Raw genomic sequence first — 19,558 nt, forward strand, 5'->3', positions numbered from 1 at the left:
GATGCAAAAACAGACGTGTGCTTGAGGCTGGAGGGTTCATACATTCTTTAATTATTTACCTCTTCATGGCGGACATTTCCTAAACGTGGCTGGCTTTTCTCTCTTCCAACTGCACGTCTGTGGCCCTGAAGACGTGTGGCCGCGCACGGTTTGGTGCCGGAGCTGTGACTCCTCCACAGCACCAGCAGTTTCCGCGTCGCTCGTGCGTCGCCAGCAAAGGTCAGCCCAGTGGAAAAAGCAGATCGCATCTTAGGGCTGTTGTGAACATGGTGTTGACCTCACCTATACCCTGAAAGGGGCTCAGGGGCCCTCGGGGACATCTGTGAGGCACATTCTGGGCACGCTGGTCTGTTGGAGCGAGTGCCGTGGCAATCCTGGGCCAGCCATGTCAGTCCCGCCCTGCTGACCTGTGCACTCTGCTGAGCCCCAGCTGCACCTTTGCTTTCTTTTTTCTTTTTTTCCCCTTGCAGCTGTAGGAGAAGAGAGGGCTTTTGTTTGTTTTTCAGAGACAGCGTCTCACTCTGTCGCCCAGGCTGGAGTGCAACGGCGCAATCATAGCTTGCTGCAGCCTCCAGCTCCTGAGCTCAAGCGATCCCCCCACCTCAGCCTCCCAAGTCGCTGGGAGCACAGGCATGCACCACCACACCCAGCTAATTTTCTTATCTTCTGTACAGACAGGGTCTTGCTATGTTGCCCAGGCTGGTCTGGAACCCCTGGGCTCAAGAGATCCTCCCTCCTCCACCTCCCAAAGTGCTGGGGTTACAGGTGTGAGCCAACACACCCAGCCCGTACGTGGCCTGCACCTTTTCAGGGTCAACAGTTAGAATTAGACACTGGCTTCTCTTGGAACACAGCCATCAGGGGCACGGCTTCTCTATCTTGCTTTGCCGACAAGTTACCAGTGGGAATCATCTCCATTTGAGTTGCCTGGAGTTGGCCTCCTTTTTTCCAGAGCCAGTGGGTGGGCAAGTCTCTTGTGGAGAGAGAAGTTCAGGGACAGTGCTGCTGTGGAAAGGTGAGGCCCTGGGCTCAGGCCGGGCGTGGTCGCGTGTGTGACTCTTTGCGGTCACTTCAGCCCCCACCTTCCCGGGCCTGGTTCCCGCCTGCAGAGCCAGTGCTGTGACGTCATGACCCTCTGGAATGATGATGATGGTGAATCCTAAGTGACTGAAAGCCTGGTGTGTGCCCACCTGGCCCTGTGCCGAGCAGCGCACATGCAGTATTTTATTTAGTTCATATAGCTTTATGAGAGAATGTTCTGGAAGTAGACAGTGATGATGGTTATTCAATTTTGTGAATATCCTAAAAGTCACTTTACAGGGTGACTTGACTGGGTGTGGTGACTCACACCTGTAATCCCAGCACTGTGGGAGGCCAAGGCAGGCAGATCACTTGAGGCCAGGAGTTTGAGACCAGCCTAAGCAACATGGTGAAACCCTGTGTCTACTAAAAATACAAAAATCAGCTGGGCATGGTGCCACATGCCTGTAATCCCAGCTACTTGGGAGGCAGAGGCAGGAGAATGGCTTGAACCCAGGAGGCAGAGGTTGCAGTGAGCTGAGATTGCACGACTGCCCTCCAGCCTGGGCAACAGAGCTAGACTCCATCTCTAAGTAAATGAATAAATGGTGAATTGAATGTTACAGGAATTGTATCTGAAGGAAGCAGTTGAGCACCGCATATGTCCTTAAGTCTTTACCTAGTACCACCTTAAAGGCACTGTAGAAATGGTGGCCAAGACCAGCTCATGTGCTGCTGGGAGCTCACACCAGAAGAGGCTGCTCCTGCTGCTTTTGGGGTGGGCAGCAAAGGCCTCAGGTCCAGAGAGAAGGAGGCCAGGCAGCGATCCAGGGCTCCTGAGGAAGGGCTGGGCCAGCGCCCCTGCCTTAGCCTGGCAGTGGGTTATTAATNTGTGGGAGGCCAAGGCAGGCAGATCACTTGAGGCCAGGAGTTTGAGACCAGCCTAAGCAACATGGTGAAACCCTGTGTCTACTAAAATACAAAATCAGCTGGGCATGGTGCCACATGCCTGTAATCCCAGCTACTTGGGAGGCAGAGGCAGGAGAATGGCTTGAACCCAGGAGGCAGAGGTTGCAGTGAGCTGAGATTGCACGACTGCCCTCCAGCCTGGGCAACAGAGCTAGACTCCATCTCTAAGTAAATGAATAAATGGTGAATTGAATGTTACAGGAATTGTATCTGAAGGAAGCAGTTGAGCACCGCATATGTCCTTAAGTCTTTACCTAGTACCACCTTAAAGGCACTGTAGAAATGGTGGCCAAGACCAGCTCATGTGCTGCTGGGAGCTCACACCAGAAGAGGCTGCTCCTGCTGCTTTTGGGGTGGGCAGCAAAGGCCTCAGGTCCAGAGAGAAGGAGGCCAGGCAGCGATCCAGGGCTCCTGAGGAAGGGCTGGGCCAGCGCCCCTGCCTTAGCCTGGCAGTGGGTTATTAATCAGCAGGTTGTAATCCAGCTAAACAGAAGCTTTATTTTATTTATTTATTTATTTTTTGAGACAGAGTCTTGCCCTGTCACCTAGGCTGAAGTGCAGTGGTGTGATCTCGGCTCACTGCAACCTCCACCTCCCTCGTTCAAGCAATTCCCCTGCCTCAGCCTCGAGAGTAGGTGGGATTACAGGCGCACGCCACCACGCCCAGCTAAATTTTTTTGTATTTTTAGTAGAGACAGAGTTTCAGCATATTGAAAGAAAGAAAAATGTTTTGGTTTGCTCCGGGAGGGGGCTTAAAAAAATAAAACTACTTCCCAGTGTTAATCCAAATTTGCACATTAAAGTCGCATTTGTATGACAAGAGAGGTAGTGATTTGCAAAGGAGTTAATAAGCGATACCTGTTTTTTAAATTAGGGCAGAGAAAATACTGTTTATTTTTATTTTATCTTAGCTTCAGGGGGTGCATATTGCATGTTTGTGACATGGGTATATTACATACTGGTGGGGATTGGGCTTACGGTGCCCATTACCCAAAGTACCCCGTAGGTCATCTTTCACCCCTCTCCCGCCTTCCCGCTTTGGAGTCCCAGTTTCTTGTTTCCATCTTCCTGTTCCTGAGTACCCAGCGTTCAGCCTCTGCTTATAAGCAAGAACAGGCGCTGTGCGGTATTGTTTCTGAGTTAGTTCACTTGGGACAAGGGCCTCCAGCTCCCTCGCCTTGCTGCCCAGGCCAAGATTTCGTTCCTTTTTATGACTGGGAGTAAAGAAATTTCATACTGAGCACCTGAAGCTCTTGCGGCTGGAGCTGTTCTGAGAAGCTGGGTGGCGGCCTCCTGTCCCCATGGGGGATGCGAGCAGCTCCCTGGGCCTGCACCGGCCCTGATCTTGCTGCGGGAGCCGGGAAGGTGGGGGGCCACCCCGTTCCCCTCCTTCTGCCCAGTCCTGTTCTTTGAAACCGCCCTGTGCAAAGACCGGATTCTCGTTAGGGGGAATTCTGTGCGGAGAAAGTAGTAAGTTAGGGACTGGCTGTCTGGCTTTTTGGCCTTCCATTGTTACATTAAAAGCCTCTCTGTTTACATCCGTTTATCTTAGCACCGTGGAATTCAATTGAGTGTTTAGAAACCTCAGAGGCCCTTGAGGTTTTGCCTGCCAAGATACTTTTCAGTTTGAGTTTCTGCTGTAGGGTGGAGCCGGCGTGTTTACAAACACTCCTTGCCCTTCCCTGCCCCCTCCCCACTCTCCTCTCTGGCTGGCTCCCTAACAGATCCGGAGGTGGGAGCGGGGCCAGGCCCGGAGAGCCGGCTGCCTGCAAGGCTGTCCCCTCCCGGTGCCGCCCCGCCCCCGCGGTGCCTGCCTTCCTAATTTGGTGTGCATTCGCCTCGCCAGTCCTCATTGGCCGTGGAGTGGCCGCCTTGGTGTAGGCCGGGCTCGCCCAGAGCCCCTCATTCCCAGGAGTCGGGAGTGGCTTGGGAGCGGCTTTTTCCTGGGGGGCCTCCCTGATCAGCTGCCCCTGCCCCCGCCCCACCCTCCTTCCTTCCTTTCCGTTCCTCCTGCTTTGCTCTCGAAGGCCCTCGCTCCCTTTCCCAGGATGGGTGGGTGTGGGTGTGTGGTTTTGTGTGTACGTGTGTGTGTTTTTCTGATTGATTTTTTTCTACCCTGAAGTACTCCACCCAGAAAATGAATGAACTCTCTTTGAAATAAATTCTGCTATCTTTAGCAGCAGTTTGACCTTTCTTTCCTTTTTTGGAAAGAAGAGTTTTTACAGGCCAGGCGGGGTGGCTCAGGCCTGTAATCCCAGCACTTTGGGAGGCCGAGGCAGGCAGATCACCTGAGCTCAGGAGTTCGAGACCAGCCTGGTCAACATGGTGAAACCCTGTCTCTACTAAAAATACAAAAATTAGCCAGGCGTGTAATCCAAGCTACCTGGGAGGCTGAGGCAGGAGAATGCTTGCACCTAGGAGGCAGAGGTTGCAGTGAACCAAGATCGCACCACTGCACTCCAGACTGGGTGGCAGAGCGAGACTGCATCTCAAAAAANTAGGAAGGAATTGAAGTATTTAATGAAATAATTAAAGTAGTTAATCATTTTCTAGGTTCTACCAAACAGACACCAGTCTAAAAAGTGTTCCTTAGAGGTAGAGTTTTAAGAAAACTGCTGAAATTCAGTGAAAGGACATTGCACAGAGAGTGACTGTTTCTGCTCATGAGGGCAATACTTCAGGAGCTGTTTCTCTTAAGGCTTTTCCTGATGTCTCCAACGTGGAGATCAAAAATGAAAGTAAGTCGTACAATTCGGCGAAGGTCAGCAGTATGTAAATATACAGTAAAAATGCAGCAACTGACTTCAGAAATCTTTCCCTTTTAATCATGATCTTTCAACACAGTTCTGCCTTACTACTAGATAACATTCAGTCCTAACTTGGTTTATGTTGTTTTGTAAAGTTAGAGGTCTTTTGCGTTTGGAGGTTATTGGATCTACGTTAGAAATACTCTCCTTTTTCTGACAAACTTTGGTTCCTTCCTGCAGGGTGATTCATCTGTTTCAAAGTTTCTGGTTGGCTGGGCGTGGTGGCTCATGCCTGGAATCCCAGCACTTTGGGAGGCTGAGGCAGGAGGATTGCTTGAGGCCAAGAGTTCCAGACAAGTCTGGGTAACATAGTGAGACCCCATCTCTAAAAAAAAAAATTTTTTTAAATTAGCCAGGTGCAGTGGCTCACGCCTATAAACCCGTCTACTCGGGAGGCTGAGGCAGGAGGATCACTTGAGCCCAGCAGTTGGAGGCTGCAGCAAACTATGATGTCACCGCTGCACTCCAACCTGGGCAACAGAGCAAGACCCTGTCTCAAAAAACTAATAATTAAAAAACACCAGTTTGTGGCTGCAGCCTTCCCTGTGTTTTCAGCAGGTCTGCAGGAGGATTGTGGTGTGAAGGTGTGAGTCACCCCTAGCGGGAATCCTGCGTGGCTGATCTGGGCTGGCTGCGCCAGCATTTGCAAACCTAGTGAGGGTCCCTCTTCCCTTGTCTCCCTGTCCCTGTCCCTGTAGGTCCTGCTGCCCCTCCTCACCCCACCACACCCTCTTATGTCTTTTCCCAGCTGAGAACTCTGGGGCAGTAACTGTTGCTTCCTCCACAGGGGAAGGTTGGGACTTTCTGTCTTCCTAAGCCTAGGTCCCTTCGAGGGGCGACTTTGGTGCTAAAGTGTTGAGAGTTCAGAATGAAGCTTGGTAGGGGAGTCCTTGTGTTTGCCCCAATCTGTTGAAAGGATATCCCCACCCCTGCCTTTCCTGTAATCTCAGGGAGGGCCCTAGCGCCCGCCTGACTTCTCAGGTCGACCTCTGGCGACCAGCGGCTTGTGTGGAGTAGGCCTGTTGCACAGCGTCTGTGCAGGCATGTGACGCATGCAGGCACGTGACGCATGAGGACTGCCCTTCCCGGGTTCCACGAGCCTCAGGGGAAGCAGGAGGTGCCTGCAGACATGGAGCTGACCCCGAAACCTGCCTAGCTGCGGGGTGCCTCTCTGCTCAAGCACCCACTCAGCTCTGTGAGGTCTGTGCCTCACATGAGAGCAGCTCCTGTTCAGGCCAGCATGCTGGCTGTTCTCACCGGGGCAAAATGCACTTCAGAAACAAGTTAATTTTATTTTTAAAATTATTATTTTTAATGGTGGTTCCAATTTGGGTTTGGGGAGTTGATTTTGTTTCTGTTTGTTTGTTTTTGGAGACAGGGTCTCTCCCTCTGTTGCCCAGGCTGGAGTGCAGTGGCACAGTCACAGCTCATTGCAACCTTGACCTCCCGGGCTCAAGCCATCCTCCCACTTCAGCCTCCTGAGTAGATGGGACTACGGGCACCCACCACCACACACAACCCAGCTCATTTTTTATTTTTGTTGAGATGCTGTCTTGCTTTGTTGGCCAGGCTGATCCTGAACTCTTGGCCTCAAGCAGTCTTCCCACCTTGACCTCCCAAAGTGCCAAGATTACGCGTGGACCCGTTTTGTTGTTGTTGTTGTTTTGTTTTGTTTTGTTTTGAAGCAGGGTCTTGTTCTGCCACCCAGGCTGGAGTACAGTGCTGCAGTCACGGCTCACTGCAGCCTCGACCTCCTGAACTCAAGCGATCCTCCCACCTCAGCCGTGACTACGGGAGTGATCCACTAGTTAATTTTTAAAAATAGCTTCCCAGCAGTTTGCAATGTCAGATTTATCTTAAAGGAACACATTCTTTAAGATCGTTCTAAGAATTCGCCTCTGAAAATTTTCTTTCCCTATTTATTTATTTTTTTCAGATTACGAAGAGACTATCTATCTATCTATCTGACTATATGCATCTTACAAAATGCAAACATTTCAGAAAGTGAAAATCCCCCCACAAGCCACTCCCCAGAGCTGAGCCCTTCTGTCTTCTGTGTCTCTGAGTCGTATTTGTACGTGACTGTCTCTTGGTTTTTCCGGTGTAGATATGACACATGAGCTTCCTGTATGGAAATTAAGGATTTAGCTTCCTCCCTCCCCATCCCAGTAAAGTTACATCACCATGTGTGGTTTACCTAGCATTAGCATTTTCTGTATTAGAACTGTGTAGTGATTGTAACACTTAGCCATTTCCTTCCTTGTACTTTTGGCTTATTTCCGTCACACTCCCCCTGCTCTTGGAGTTAATAATGGCCTTTTCTCCCTTTACTGTGAGGGCCTTCCTCTGAGGCCCCTCTGACCACAGGATCATCTTCTCCATCATCCTGGGAATCCCCTCAGGAGGTGGTGGTGGAGAGAGGGCTGTTTCCTGATTCCCACGTCTTCCTCTTTCCTGATTTGTTCCTTTGTTTTACTAGAGTACATCCTCCAGTCACTTCCTGGGAAAGGGCACAGGAGAGAGACTTTGCATTTATTTACTTATTTAAGAGACAAGGTCTCACTTTGTTGCCCAGGCTGGCACTTCTAGGCTCAAGCGAGCCTCCTGCCTCAGCATCCCGAGTAGCAGGGACTACAGGTGTGCACCACCACGCCTGGCTAATTTTTGTATTTTTTGTAGAGATGGGGTCTCGCTGCGTTGCCCAGCCTGGTCTTGAACTCCTGTGCTCAAGTGATCTGCCCACCTCAGCCTCCCAAAGTGCTGGGACTACAGGTGTGAGCCACCTCACCTGGACCCCTGGTTCCTGTCCACACTTCTGGGACTGTCTGTGCCTGCAGGCCTCTGAGCTGAGTCTCTCATGCCTCTCCTTTCCTTTCTCTCTCTACTTTCCGGGAGATTTTCTCCAGTCTCTCCTTCCACTCTTTCTTGGATGTGTATTTATCCTCTTTTGAATTCTTAGTTTTTGAGAGTGTGTTCTTGCTCTGCAGGTGTGCTTTGCTGCTGCTCTCACTGTCTTACAGAGACGGCATCGTTACCTCTCTAGGGACGGGAACCACGTCTCATCTCCTCCCAGGCTCCCATAGGTTTTCCCGGGTCCCTCTTCTCTTCTGTTTTGCACCATGTCCCACCTGTTAGAAGCTTCATCAATCCACAGATGTGCCTTGGCCGGCTGTTCTGTTTAACAGCGAGGTCCTAGGCCGGGCGCGGTGGCTCAAGCCTGTAATCCCAGCACTTTGGGAGGCCGAGACGAGCGGATCACGAGGTCAGGAGATCGAGACCATCCTGGCTAACACAGTGAAACCCCGTCTCTACTAAAAAAATGCAAAAAACCTAGCCAGGCGAGGTGGCGGGCGCCTGTAGTCCCAGCTACTCGGGACTGAGGCTGAGGCTGAGGCAGGAGAGTGGCGTAAAACCCGGGAGGCGAGCTTGCAGTGAGCCCGAGATCCGGCCACTGCAACTCCAGCCTGGGCAACAAGGCGAGACTGAAACCAAAACAACCACACCCCGTGCTCAAAAAAAAAAAAAAAAAAAAAACAAAAACAGCGGAGGTCCTAAAACCCTCTTAGAGTGGCTGGTGTTGGAGCAGGGGCTGGGACAGGGGCCCCGAGCATTCTCCTCTGCAGGGAGGTTCCCCCAGGAGGCTTCAGGCGCTGCCTTGGGACACAAAGGACATCGCAGGCCCCTGCGGCCTTCTCGCCCCTCCACTGCCCACAAGGCTCCGTCCCAGCCCCTTCCTCCAGCTCCTCCAGGCGGGTCCCATCTGTGTCTCTAGGGCTTCAGGAGGGATCAGGTCCCTTCTGACAGAGCACTGCCCTCTCTGGGCCTGCCAGAAGCGATATCCATCCCGACCCCAGGCCTCTCAGGGTGGCCTCCACCTCAGCATAGAGCCAAGGGCATTGAGGGTGCACTGGAAGGACCACAGCCCTGTGCCCCAGGGAAGGCTTGTCTTAGGCTCTGGGGACAGAGCCCAGCTGGCTGCTCCAGAGGTGGCTTTAGGTCTGTCGTTGGATTTGCCTTTCTCAGCATGACTTCTCATGATAACGCGACCCAGCGACCCGTGTGTCCCATGGCCCGTCCATTCCTCTTCAGTCTCCCTGCACTGGCGTGTCCTGGGTGGTCCCAGAGGTACCTTCTAGGCCCGGTCCCTGGGCATGGTGGAGGCTGCACGTGGTGGGCCAACACAGGGTTGTCCCCACGAGCCCAGCTCCGGGAGCCCCCCACGCAGGGTCCTCCGGCTCTCTCACCTGAGGCAGAAATGTGACTTGGAAATTGTCCTCCCTATAGAGACAGCAAAATCGGGGCCTGGGGTGAGCTGCTTACTGTGCTTCTTCCCACTCTCAGCCTCCAATTGGGGGTCACAGGCATTTGATTCCCGCGACATCTGTGGGCTGTTGCTGTCCAACCTCTGCGTCCCACACCCAGGCAGCTAGGGACTGGGGGTCCTGACTGAGGCCTGGGGTACTTACCCCAGAAGCAGTGATTCCCTGTTTCCTGGAATTGAGCTGGGGGTCCCTGTCAGGGAGCAGTGGGGTCCCCTCAACTTTCTGCTCTCTCTCATTCCCACAGGAGGAAACGTGTGCATGTGTATGCTGTCATTTTCAGCATTCTTTTTTTTTTTTGAGACGGGGTTTCGCCCTTGTTGCCCAGGCTAGAGTGCAATGATGCAATCTTGGCCCACCGCAACCTCTGCCTCCCAGGTTCAAGTGATTCTCCTACCTCAGCCTCCCAAGTAGCTGGGATTACAGGCGTGCACCACCACGCCTGGCTGATTTTGCATTTTTAGTAGAGACAGGATTTCTCCATGTTGATTAGGTTGGTCTCGAACTCCGCACCTCAGGTGATCTGCCTGGCTTGGCCCCCCAAAGTGCTGGGATTACAGGCGTGAGCCACTGTGCCTGGCATTCAGCATTTTTTTTTTTTTTTTTGCGGGGGGAGACGGAGTCTCGCTCTGTTGCCCAGACTGGAGTGCAGTGGCACGATCTCAGCTCAATGCAAACTCTGACTCCCAGGTTCACGCCATTCTCCTGCCTCCTGAGCAACTGGGACTACAGGCGCCTGCCACCATGCCTGGCTAATTTTTTGTATTTTTTAGTAGAGACGGGGTTTCACCGTGTTAGCCAGGATGATCTCGATCTCCTGACCTCATGATCCACCCTCCTCGGCCTCCCAAAGTACTGGGATTACAGGCGTGAGCCACCACACCTGGCCCAGCATTTTCTTTAGATTGCTAAGGGAGTGTTTCCGTGGACTCTTGGCATCAGACACAAGATGTCTTGATTAGTTTCCCAGACGGCTCCAAGGCCCCTGGCTTTGGAGCTGGGTATCCCATCCCACCTTGGCCAGGTACCCCCGGACCTGTCTTTCCCCAGAGCACTTTACCAGCCCTTAGCGGCTGTGAGGCTCGAGCAGCCTCTGCTTCCTGCCTCCCTCAGCTGCAGGCCTGGTATCGGGGGCCCTGGTATCAGGAGCCTGGTACCAGGCACAGTTGCATGGCTGAGGCCCACCTGCAGAGGACAGCTGAGTGGGGCTTATTGAAAGGTGGGCTGCTCCGAGGGCTGGAGGAGCCATGTGAACAAACACACGTGGTCCCTCAGCCCAGGTGGCTGGAGAACCTCCAAAACTGCGGCGACGTACCTGTCCCAGCTCGAATGACACCAGGATCCAGCAGCCCAGGCCAGGTCCAGTGCTGGGGAACGTGGTGGAGAGACCACCCTCCTCTCTTCCCTGTGTTTGAGCCAGGTTTTGACAACCTTTATTATTTCCACTTGAAATTATTATCTGGGGAATGACAGCCTTTCCTGTGGGTTTTACTCCATGAGGTTTTTTGTTTGTTTTTTGAGATAAGGTCTCACTCTGTTGCCCAGGCTAGAGTGCAGTGGTGTAATCATAGCTCACTGCAGCCTCGACCTCCTAGGCTCAAGCCATCTTCCTGCGTCAGCCTCCTGAATAGCTGGAACTGCAGGTGTGCACTACCATGCCCAGCTAATTTTTTAAATTTTAAAACTTCATTTATTTATTTACTTTTAGAGACAGGGTTTTGTTCTGCTGGAGTGCAGTGGCATAATTATAGCTCACCGTAGCCTCAAACTCCTGGGCTCAAGCAATCCTCCTGCCTCAGCCTCCTGAGTAGCTGAGACTACAGGTGCACACCACCACACCTGGCTAATTTTAAATTTTTTGTAGAGATGGGAGTGTCACTATGTTGCCCAGGCTAGTTTCGACCATCTGGGCTCAAGCGATCCTCCCGCCTCGGCCTCCCATATTGCTGGGCTTTCAGGCATGAGCCACTGCGCCTGGCAGACATGAATTTTCTAGGATCTTTTGCAAAACAACTGCTGGGAACAGGAGCAGGTCCCTGCCACACGTGCTGGGCCATCTGTGGAGTAGGGGGTGGGGGGTGCCCCTCGTTGGTCCTCAGGAGGATCCAGAAGCCCGCCTGCCACCTCATGGGCCTCGGACAAGATTTTCCGAGCTGATTGGCCATTCCTCAGCCTGTGGCCGGAGATCAGAGTGTATCTGAGTGACACCTCGGCTCAGTGGTCCCAGTAAGGCCTGACATCTCAGTTCTTCCTGCTGAGTCCCAGGGGGATATCCAGTGGCTTTGGGTCTGGGACCAGGTGCACAGGCGTGGTCTGCAGCCCCTCCAGCCATGGGGCCATCCTGCCTTGGCAGGGAGGTATTTGGTTCCCAGAGGCCCTTGACAAAGCTGATTTTTGGGGCTGTGTGCTGTTCTCAGTCAAAACCTTTCTGTCCCCTTCGCACCTTCTTGTAAGCTTGGGTTTTGTATTTTGGGTTCAGAACTAAATTCAGAAAGTTTCCTTTTGACCGTTGCTACCTCTATCGAGCCATTTATGGATGTTCATTTAAGTTTCGACATGTGCGGAACTTACCTAACTCTGCTGTATTTGGGAAGTCTGTTGGAAGAGAGAACAGGAATTCCAGATCAGAGTCCTTAACGTTCCATGTGGGTGACACTGAGTCATTGCTGACAATGCCCCAGGCCTGAACTGCTCATTAATGTCAGCTGCCAGGTTTTTCTCAGCCGCAGGATTTTTTTCATTCATCCTCCTGCTCCATCCAAAAAATGTTTCTTGAGCCCTGCCTGCACCGAAGGGGGCTCCTACTTGGCCTAAGTTTTGGAGATCTGAGTCTTGTGCCTGGACAGTTGGGGAAGGATGTTCCAGGCAGACGAAGCGGCAGCAAGGCGGGAGGAGGAGAATGGACCTTCTGGATGGTTCTGGGTGGCCTGCAGGGCAATGCAGCCAGGGAGCGTCCTGCCCGCCACAGGGGCTCTAAGGTGGCTGAGGGGGGATGTCAGCATCACAGGTGGGCAGGGTCCAGCCCAGGACGGGGCCAGGTGGGTGCCCTTGAGCTCAGGACAGTGGGAGCGCTTTCTCTTGGGAGGTTTTGCACCCACTCTTCGTGTTCTCATTGGCTTTCTCTGAATACCTGTAATAGAAATCATTTTCAGAAGCAAAACATCGCCGTGGTTTGCTAACCGAAGCCTGCCTGAGTGAGTTAGGGAAGCAGGCCAGGGCGCACCCCTCAGCTGGACGGACGCAGCCTCCTGCCCACGGTCCCGGCCTCAACCCAGAGCCTCACCTGCAGCCAGGGGTGTCGGTCACTCCCGGCCACCTGGGTTGCTCCAGCCTGGGAGGGAGAGGGGATGAGGGCAGGGGTGTCTCAGCGGCTCAGGGCAAAACCGCAGGGGTTGTCTCTTCCCGAGGGCGGTGTCTCCAGGAGAGCCACCTGCCACTCCTTCATCCTGCGGGGCGATGGTACCTCCACAGCCCCTTTCCAGTGTCTGCCTCTGTGACTGCACGGGGGTTGTCCTGGGCCCGAGCCTTTTCCCACAGCGCCACCTTGTGGACACCTGTGCAGGAGCCAGCAGCCCACGGAGGCTACCTACTCTGGGTGCACGTCCTGTAGGGTGCACGTCCTGTAGGGGTGTGCGTAGGGGGAGCTGAGGAGGGGCCCCCACAGAGCTGCCTGACCAGGTGCTGCCCTGGGCCCTGCACAGTGGCAGGAGGAGGGCCTGCAGCGCCCTCAGTCCCCGAGCAGAAGTCACCACTGGAAGGAAACTTGGCTGCTATTTCCAGTGTCTTGTCCCTGATGCTGTGTGGCCTTGGCCGGGCAGCGTGATGGCACTTACGATTGGCAAGTGCGAGCTTCTTCCCCACAGCCCCACCCTCTGGGTAGGTCCGGAAGCCCTGTGTCCCACAGGGGCCCCCTTTTCAGAGCCATGAGCTTACAGTGTCCTTCTCTCTCCTCAGCGTCCCCAACTCCTGCCCAGCCAGTCCACGTGGTGCCGGCTCCTCCAGTTACCGCTTTGTGCAGAACGTGACCTCAGACCTGCAGCTGGCAGCAGAGTTTGCAGCAAAGGCCGCTTCGGAGCAGCAGGCAGACACGTCTGGAGGAGACAGCCCCAAGGTCTGAGCCCACCTAGAGCCGTGATGCACGTGGTGACCAGGATCGGGCCATAGTGACCCAGTGTGGGCGGCACAGACAGCCCAGGGCCCACGGGCGTGTGCTTGAGGTGGTCTCAGCCCACAGGGAATGGAGCCACAGCTGGCCGTAGAGCCCAGATCATCCCTGTTGGTCATTTGCTGGTGACAGGGGTGGCACCATCACCGAGGGCCCCTCCTGCTACGCTCCTTGTTTATTTGCTGCTGGCATCCTGGCGTCAGAGCCTTCATACAGCCCATGAGAAGGATGGCACTCTCCTTATAACTTTGTGTCTTAGCTCGTTTCTGTCCAACAGCTGTTTTCAAATTGATTTGTGGAAGAGGTGAGAAATTCCAGAATTAAATTATAATAAAACCGAAGTTTTCCTTCCCACGAGGCAAAAACGGCTGTTCCTAGTTGAATGCAAGCACATCAATGGGATAGTTGGAGGGCACCGGGATGGGTGCCGTTGAGACATGCACGGTCTTGTGGGAAGGTTCCTCCCTGTCACCTGTGACGGGTGGGTGGAGTGGACTCGGGGACCTTGCTGGAGTTCATCCCGTGAGCCCTGTCTCTCCGCAGGACGAGTCAAAGCCGCCGTTCTCCTACGCGCAGCTGATCGTGCAGGCCATCTCCTCTGCCCAGGACCGGCAGCTGACCCTGAGCGGGATCTATGCCCACATCACCAAGCATTACCCCTACTACCGGACGGCCGACAAAGGTTGGCAGGTGAGGCCAAGTCCCTGGGGCTGGACCACCTCTGAAGGCCCTTAGAACGTGAAACTAACAGGCGCATCACTTCCCTTAAAACAGAAAAGAGGGCCGGTGAGGGAGTTCATCCCTGAACCCTAGCACTTTGGGAGGCTGAGGCAGGAGGAGGATCAAGACCAGCCTGGGCAACATAGAACCTCTTTTCTACTAAAAATTAGCTGAGTGTGGTGGTGCACACCTGTGGTTCCAGCTACTCGGAGGCAGAGGTGGGAGGATCACTTGAGCCCAGGAGGTGGAGGCTGCAGTGAGCTATGATCACACCACTGCACTCCAGCCTGGGAGACAGAGAAAGACCCTGTGTCTAAAAAGAAAAAAAATATTTTTTTAACTAAGAAGATAAATATAAAAGAGGGATGTTTTCACAGATGGCATATGATACATCTGACAGCACTGTGATACCGTTGTATCTAAATACTTTTTTATTAGTTTTCTTCTTCTGAGCCCCAGAACTGAGAAGATGGGTCTATACCTTGTTAGATTTTGTGCTTGCTGTGCCTTACGATCCCATGTTAAGTTGGAAAAATGCACCATATACTGTTAATAAAACGGTGTGCATGTCTGAATTGTGGATGGGATTGTAAGAGCTTTGTCCACACCAGCCATGACTGACGCATGTTGCATTTGCCTGTATTTTCTCCAAAGTCAGTGTAGCACATCCACTAGTTTTGTTTTGTTTGTTTGTTTTTTGAGACAGGATCTCACTCTGCTGGCCCGGCTGGAGTGCAGTGGCGTGATCTCGGCTCACTGCAACCTTTGCCTCCCGGGTTCAAGCGATTCTTCTGCTTCAGCCTCCCAAGTAGCTGGGACTACAGGCGCCCACCACCACGCCTGGCTTTTTTTTTTTGTATTTTTAGTAGAGACAGGGTTTCACCATATTGCCCAGGCTGTCTCAAACTGCTGACCTCAGGTAATTCTGCCCACCTTGGCCTCCCAAAGTGCTGGGATTACAGGCGTGAGCCACCGCGCCTGGCCAAGACCTAGTGTTTTCTTTGTCCCAGACATGCTCCTAGACCAGGATCTGTCGTTCTGTTTCACTTTTTCTGTAAAGAGTGGTAATGGCAGCCAGGCACAGTAGCTCATGCCTGTAATCCCAGCACTTTGGGAGGCCAAGGTGGGAGGATTGCTTAAGCCCAAGAGTGTGAGACCCCATCTGGACTGAAAATACAAAAAATCAACTAGACATGGTGGCCCACGCCATAGTCCCAGCTACTCAGGGGGCTGAGGCAGGAGAATCCCTTGAACCCAGGAAGCGGAGATTGCAGTGAGCTGAGATTGCGCCACTGCAGTCCAGCCTGGGCGACGGAGCGAGACTCCGTCTTACAAAAAAAGAAAAGGTAAAATGGTCATGATGCTGTGTCAGATTTTGATAGGAATGACCTGCCCTGTGCCTCAGTGCTGCTCCCATGAGGCCCAGTCAGCGCAGCACCAAGGGCTCTGCACAGCGGGACGGCCCCCCTCACCCTGGTCCCGCGTCTGTTGCAGATTTGGGGCGGGTGGGACTCGTTTTCTGATTTGCTGGTGACGGGTGAATGTCTCTGCTTCCCTGCAGAATTCTATCCGACACAACCTCTCTTTGAACCGTTACTTTATTAAAGTCCCACGTTCCCAGGAGGAGCCTGGGAAGGGGTCTTTTTGGCGAATAGACCCCACCTCTGAAGCCAAGCTCGTGGAACAGGCATTCCGGAAACGGAGGCAGAGGGGAGTCTCCTGCTTCCGCACCCCCTTCGGGCCTCTGTCCTCAAGGTAAAGCTCTGTGCGCGGCCGTCCTTGAGCTGTTAGGAAAGCTGAGCTGCCCCAGAGTTTAGAGATGCCTGGTGCAGTCTGCCCTCCGGATCTGTGGGCCCCATAGCTGCAGGCTCAGCATGCGGGCATGCAACTGATCACAGGTCCAAAATATTCCCCCCAAAAAGAAAAGGGCTGGCACGGGGCATCACACCTGTAATCCCAGCACTCTGGGAGGCCAAGGCGGTGGATCACCTGAGGTCAGAAGTTTGAGAGCAGCCTAGCCAACATGGTGAAACCCTTGCCTCTACTGAAAAAAATACAAAATTAGCCGGTGTGGTGGCAGGTGCCTGTAATTCCAGCTACTCGGGAGGCTGAGGTAGGAGAATCACTTGAACCTGGGAGGCGGAAGTTGCAGTGAGCCGAGATTGTACACACCACTGCACTCCAGCCTGGGCGACAAGAGCAAAACTCTGTCTCAAAAAAAAAAAAAAAAAAGTAATACAAATGAAACAATATACATTACAACAGCTATTTACATAGCATGCACAGTGTGGTAGGGATTATAAGCAACCTGGTGATGATGTAAAGCTTACAGGAGGATGTGCGCAGGTTGTATGCAAAGGCGGCACCATTTCTACAAGGAACTAGGATAAGCATCTGCAGATTTGGTACCTGCAACCCCCTCCCCTCAAGTACCGAGGAGTGACTGCTGGTTTTGGCACTCAAAGACTCCACCATTTTCTGTTTTTGTTTTTGTTTTGAAAGAATATCTCAGGACCAAGAACTCCTAAAATAGTAAGATTACTAAGTAAGCCACTGACTGTTGTATGAAAAATCACATTTTAGTTCTTAGAAGTGGAAATGTGTGTAGCAATGGGAACAGTTCCTAAGGCCGAGAATAAGTGGACTGTAGCTTTCGGTGGCACTGAGCTTTCCGTTGCAGTGTGAGAGGACCCAGGGAGAGCCGAATCTTTGAAGGGACAGACGAAGGGTATGACTTGGGGAGCCCACAACCACCTTTGCTTTTCGCAGATGCTGGGAACGCAGCCCTGCTGCAGGCGGGGTGGACAGACCCTCCCCCAGCCGCCGCCGCCGCCGCCCACCTGGTGGGTCAGGGCCTCCCCTGCCCATCTCGGTCCTGGCCGAGCCCAGTCTGGAGGAGCAGCACCTCCTGTGAGCAGCCTGGGCAGCTCTTCCCAGGTTGCACCTCAGATGAGCCCATCCCAGGTGTGGGGGAGATCTCCTGAGCGGCACTCCCGGAAATCCTTACCAGCGGAAGGACACGTTAGCATCTCGTGCTTCCCATTTCAAAATTCTGTTTCCAACACGGTTCGATGAAAGATTGAAATATCTGAAAATTCACTTCAGGCAAGGGTCTGGCCTTGCGGTTCTCAGGTGAACAGGGCGTATGGTTAAGGTAGGACTTCAAAAAAGTGTTAGAACATCATTTGGAGCATTTCAACTGAGCATTTCAACTGAGCTCCAAGTGACATTCAGACACTTTTTTGAATTCCTGCCTTAACCATACGCCCCGTTCACCTGAGAATCACAGTGCCAGACCCTGTGCCTGAAATGAATTTTCAGATATATCAATCTGAACATAACATGACTTAAATGGAACGTGAACAGAAATTTTGTTTAACCATTAGGTTGCGAGAGCTGTTGAAACAAGTACCACATACTGGGCGGCTTGAACAGCTGATGATTGTACCACAGTTCTGCAGGGAGGCTGGAGGTCCAGGGACAAGGTGTCGGGAGGGCGGGGTCCGTCTGAGGCTGCGAGGAGTCTCCCCAGGCCTCCGCCCTGGCTGCCGACGGTCTCCAGCACTGCTCCGCCTGTGGGTGTGTCACACCACCCTCTGCCTTCATCTTCAAGTGGCACCATCTGTGTGTGTCAGGGCACATTTCCCCTTTATACGAGGACACCAGTCATTGGATTCGGGTCCACTCAAATGACCATGACCTTTTGACTTGATCACCTCTGTTAGACCCTGTCTCCAAATAAGCTCACGTTCTGAAGTACTGGGAGTTAGGATGCCAGTGTGTCTCCTTTGGGGGACATGGGTGAACCCCTGATAGCCACCAAGGTCATTTTCAATGACATTGAAGATGTCCATCTTCAAGGTCGCACTTGGAGCTGTGGAAGCAGGTGTTGTGCTGATAGAATCTGCTTGGGCGGTGGAAGGAGGAAGACCCTCTGGGCCCTGAGGACTGTACGGCAAGAGCTGTGTCTTCCAAAGAGGGAGGAGGCTGGCTTGACTTCCAGAGGCTGGATGGATTTAAAGGGAGGCAGGTCCTAGGAAACGGGGTGACTGGGTAGAGGAAGGGGAGATTAGAGAGGGCCCTGACAGGCATTTGGACTCTTGGTAAGAATTAGAGCCGTGGCAGACTTAAGAACTGGGGAGCGGCCTGGCCACATGGGTTTGGGATTGAGTCCGGTGTGCACTGGAATCCACAGTCAAGGCCTCCAGGCCCCTGGATGAGGAACAGACAGGGAGCTAAGTGGTCTGGAAGAGACTGCAGGGCAGCAGGGAGGGGAGGGATGGAGAGGGAGTGCCCGGGCCTCTGCCTGTGGAGCCCAGGAAGGGCCCAGCTCAGCCACCCGCGGTAGACACAGCATATGCAAAGTGACCAAGGATGTTTGTAAAATGATGAAGACTCTGGCCAGGCACGGTGGCTCATGTCTGTAATCCCAGCACTCTGGGAGGCTGAGGCAGGAGGATCACTTGAGGCCAGGAGTTCAAGACCAGCCTGGGCAACCTAGCGAGACCCCTGTCTCTACAAAAAAAAAAAAATTATTATATATATGTATATATGTGTGTGTCTGCATATGTATGTGTGTCCGTGTGTGTGTGTGTGTGTGTATGTATAAAAGCTTGCTCCTTACCCCAGCCGTCCCTGGTGAGTCCCAGCTTCCTGCCTCTCTGGTCTATGCTGAACCCTCCTGCTTTGCGTGTGCAGCGGCGTGGCTGGGCTGCGTGTCCTGCCTCGTGTGTGTTGGGTGGTCCCAGAGAAGAAAGCTGACTGCTTCTAGGCCCGGGTCTCGGCCGTGTGGCCCACGCCAGGCCCTCATAGGTGGCACCTGGCAGGAACGCTGTATCGTAGAGCCTGGGTCGATGGTGGCAGGGAGCGGGCGGGGAGTGGGCGTGCTTGGACTGTTAGTTGTGCAGGAAACAGTTGTGCTCCCAAAGCTCGTTTTACTCTCGGGTAGAGTTTTCATGGTATAATCGTTGTGCCCATGAAACAGAAGCTTATGTTTTTGGCACAGAAGGCCTGAGCCATTTTCACGGACACCTGGCTGGACCTCGGTGGAAGTGAACTCTGTAGGTTGTCGCGTTCATTGCAACACCTCAGATGATACCGTCTGCTCCCATGGAACGGAGCCTCCCCCGATGCAGCCCCCGCTCAGATGGAGTTTTAAACACTGGGTTCAGGTTTCAGGGGGCATTTCTCACTGTCTGAATGGGGAGGACAGAGACAGCTTCCGGGAGCGTGGGCGGGGGATGGGGGCGACACTGAGATGCGTGATGTCTCGGAAACGTCCTCCTGTCCCTCAGCGTGGGTGCTGACTGCCACGACCCTTCCCTCTCTTCCAGGAGCGCTCCAGCTTCGCCCACACACCCCGGACTGATGTCCCCTCGCTCCAGCGGCCTGCAGACCCCAGAGTGCCTGTCTCGGGAGGGCTCCCCCATTCCACACGACCCTGAGTTTGGGTCCAAGTTAGCTTCTGTCCCAGAGTACCGGTATTCCCAAAGCGCACCCGGTAAGGAGCGGGCGGCCCTCTTGCGGGGTGGGGTGGGGCTCGTGGGGGTGCGGGAGGG

At 53.4% G+C, this 19,558-nt stretch overlaps 1 protein-coding gene across 1 annotated transcript in view; it reads left to right on the forward strand.

Annotated features, from left to right (window-relative positions):
• The window catches only part of FOXK1 (forkhead box K1), a 91,107-nt gene that overhangs the window by 63,076 nt on the left and 8,473 nt on the right, over positions 1-19,558 (forward strand). Inside the window, exons 3-6 of the mRNA XM_017894832.1 lie at positions 13,070-13,226; positions 13,824-13,970; positions 15,562-15,755; positions 19,334-19,500. Coding sequence (XP_017750321.1) covers positions 13,070-13,226; positions 13,824-13,970; positions 15,562-15,755; positions 19,334-19,500 — 665 coding nt within the window. The remainder of the gene's footprint in view (positions 1-13,069; positions 13,227-13,823; positions 13,971-15,561; positions 15,756-19,333; positions 19,501-19,558) is intronic.

This window comes from Rhinopithecus bieti, unplaced genomic scaffold (genome assembly GCF_001698545.2).
Source record: "Rhinopithecus bieti isolate Rb0 unplaced genomic scaffold, ASM169854v2 scaffold_1017, whole genome shotgun sequence".
NCBI lineage: Eukaryota > Metazoa > Chordata > Mammalia > Primates > Cercopithecidae > Rhinopithecus > Rhinopithecus bieti.